Here is a 2,179-nt window from a genome sequence, read left to right on the forward strand (position 1 = left end):
TATCTAAATATTATAATTTTGTTATAAGTTTTTTTTAATTATTTTAAATATATTTATTTGTTTCTATGTTTAATATAAAAAAACAAAATTGTATTTTCTTAATATTTCGGCAAATAAGAGCTGAACAATAGCCACAAATAACTAAATGAGCTAAAATTTCTGAAAGCGTTTAGAATATGTATTTGCACATCTAACACCTGAACTTCAATTCTTACATACTTACCATGCCACCTTGCCTCTGCATGAAAACATGCATTTCATTTTTCAAAAATTAATATAGTGATATTTATTATATGATATGAAAGACATCATGCTATAAAAGTAAAAAATCAATAAATTTTAGTTGCTAGATGTGTAAATCTATAAGAATTAGATGGTAGGTATGTAAATACCTTCATCAGTATGATTGCAGAGCTAATTTCATGCAACCATGTCATCTCTCCAGGTTCAGAGAAGTCTCGAGCTGCGGATTGAAGCGCAGAGCAAATACCTCGAAACCATTCTGGAAAGAGCCTGCAATGCTCTCGTAGATACAAATCTAAGAGCAAATGAGATCGAATCAAACCCACAAAAATCACCAGAATTCGGCAACAGAGAAATCCATGGATGCTTGGCCTTCTCATCCGAGCCTCTCCAGCTGCCTCTCTTGTCTGAAATAGCAGGGGCGGATGAGAAACCTGGGAGCCGAGCTGAGCGCATGAATGGCTGCTCTGTAGAGAGCTCCTGCTCTTCCAACGGTAGCTTTGGTTCCAAGGGGGTTTTGAAGAAGCGGCCGCGCAGTGTGCTTTTCAATGCTCGGTTGAATTTTGGTAATGGTCTGCTTGAGGATCAGACATGGATGAGTTCAGCTTGAACCAAAAGGTTTTTTTTTTTTTTGTAAGGAAGATTTACATGCATACCACTCAATTTTTATGGATTTACATATCTGATGCTTTGACTCGAGTTTTACATGCATGCTACGTTACATATGAGCGAAAGGGTGTATTTGCTTGTTTAGATGTTAGGATTGGTGGTAATTTTGATGTGATATGAAAATTTTGGGTGATGTAAATGTAAAAAAATAAAGTTTAAACTGTCTGGTATGTAAATATGTAGGAATTGGGTGGTGTGTTTGTAAATGGCCCTTTTTGGTTTCATGAGATCTCTCTCTTTCTCTAAGTTTTTTCGATTTGCTGGCCCAGTCCATTTTTAGATAGTTTTTAAAGGCGGTATAATAGGACATCAATAAGTCAAGTCTAACTGTACAATTCAGGACGTTACATGAGGAGAGATATCTCATATAGTGTGAGGAGATTATGTTGTGTTAACTATTTAACAGTTTCTAGAGACATTTTAAGCAAAGTCACCAGGAACGAATGAGTTCTATGCCAAGCTGTTCGCTTATTATATATATGGGAAATTAACATGCATGCAACACTATTCATATGTATTTACACATCTAAAACCTAAAGTTTGACTATTACATTTACAAACACTATGGTTGCAAACTTATGTATGAAAAAGTATATTTCAAGACAGTATTTTTATTTTTATTTTATGATTTTTTTGAGAAATTCTCTCAAGGGAATTTTATCAATGCCAAAACAAAGATGCAACATCTGGCTGGAGGTACCTGATACATCTAAAATACAACGTACACAAATTCAAACCTATGGAATAGCCACTGATAGAAGAGCACAAAAAAAAGCAAAAAATTGGCTGCATGTATGAGAAAAATAAAATGCTCCAAGAACAACAATTGAAAGCAAAGAGAATTTAACCCGAAAAGACCAAGCAAAAAATCAACCTGGACATAATATAAAGGGACTGTCAAATGGAACATCAAAGAAACCAAGGAAGCCTAAATTTCTTTTAATGACTTATAGGCAAAATATAACATCATAGAAGGAGACATGAAAAAGTAAATAATAGAGAGATGCTAAGGAATGTGACAACCCAAGATAAGATAAATTACAGGATAGTCGTACGGTGCCAAAAATGCCAAAAATAATACACAAAAGATGCCACTCAGATTTATTGTGATAAGAAAACATAAGAATTATCTGAATGGTACAGTACTGCATATTACTGTCATGAAAACTAGAGTTAAAATATTGGGTGTCAGGGATGGTAGACCCCATCACAATAATATAGCAAATCTTTAAAAAAGGAGAAAAAGTCTGTCGTGACCCGACCCGAC

The 2,179-nt window shown here is 34.5% G+C and overlaps 1 protein-coding gene across 1 annotated transcript; it reads left to right on the forward strand.

Moving 5' to 3' along the window:
• The first annotated feature begins 430 nt into the window (after window positions 1-430).
• LOC110037702 (protein PHR1-LIKE 3-like) lies at window positions 431-853 on the forward strand. The gene has a single exon (XM_020742407.1). It carries the CDS (start codon window positions 431-433, stop codon window positions 851-853), a length of 423 nt encoding a protein of 140 aa, XP_020598066.1.
• Window positions 854-2,179: the final 1,326 nt, after the last annotated feature.

The sequence above is a fragment of the Phalaenopsis equestris genome, unplaced genomic scaffold (genome assembly GCF_001263595.1).
Source record: "Phalaenopsis equestris unplaced genomic scaffold, ASM126359v1 Scaffold223730, whole genome shotgun sequence".
NCBI lineage: Eukaryota > Viridiplantae > Streptophyta > Magnoliopsida > Asparagales > Orchidaceae > Phalaenopsis > Phalaenopsis equestris.

Bases quoted from the DNA above. Each gene is read 5' to 3' on its own strand.
- LOC110037702 (XM_020742407.1), top strand. From the start codon at position 431: ATGTCATCTCTCCAGGTTCAGAGAAGTCTCGAGCTGCGGATTGAAGCG.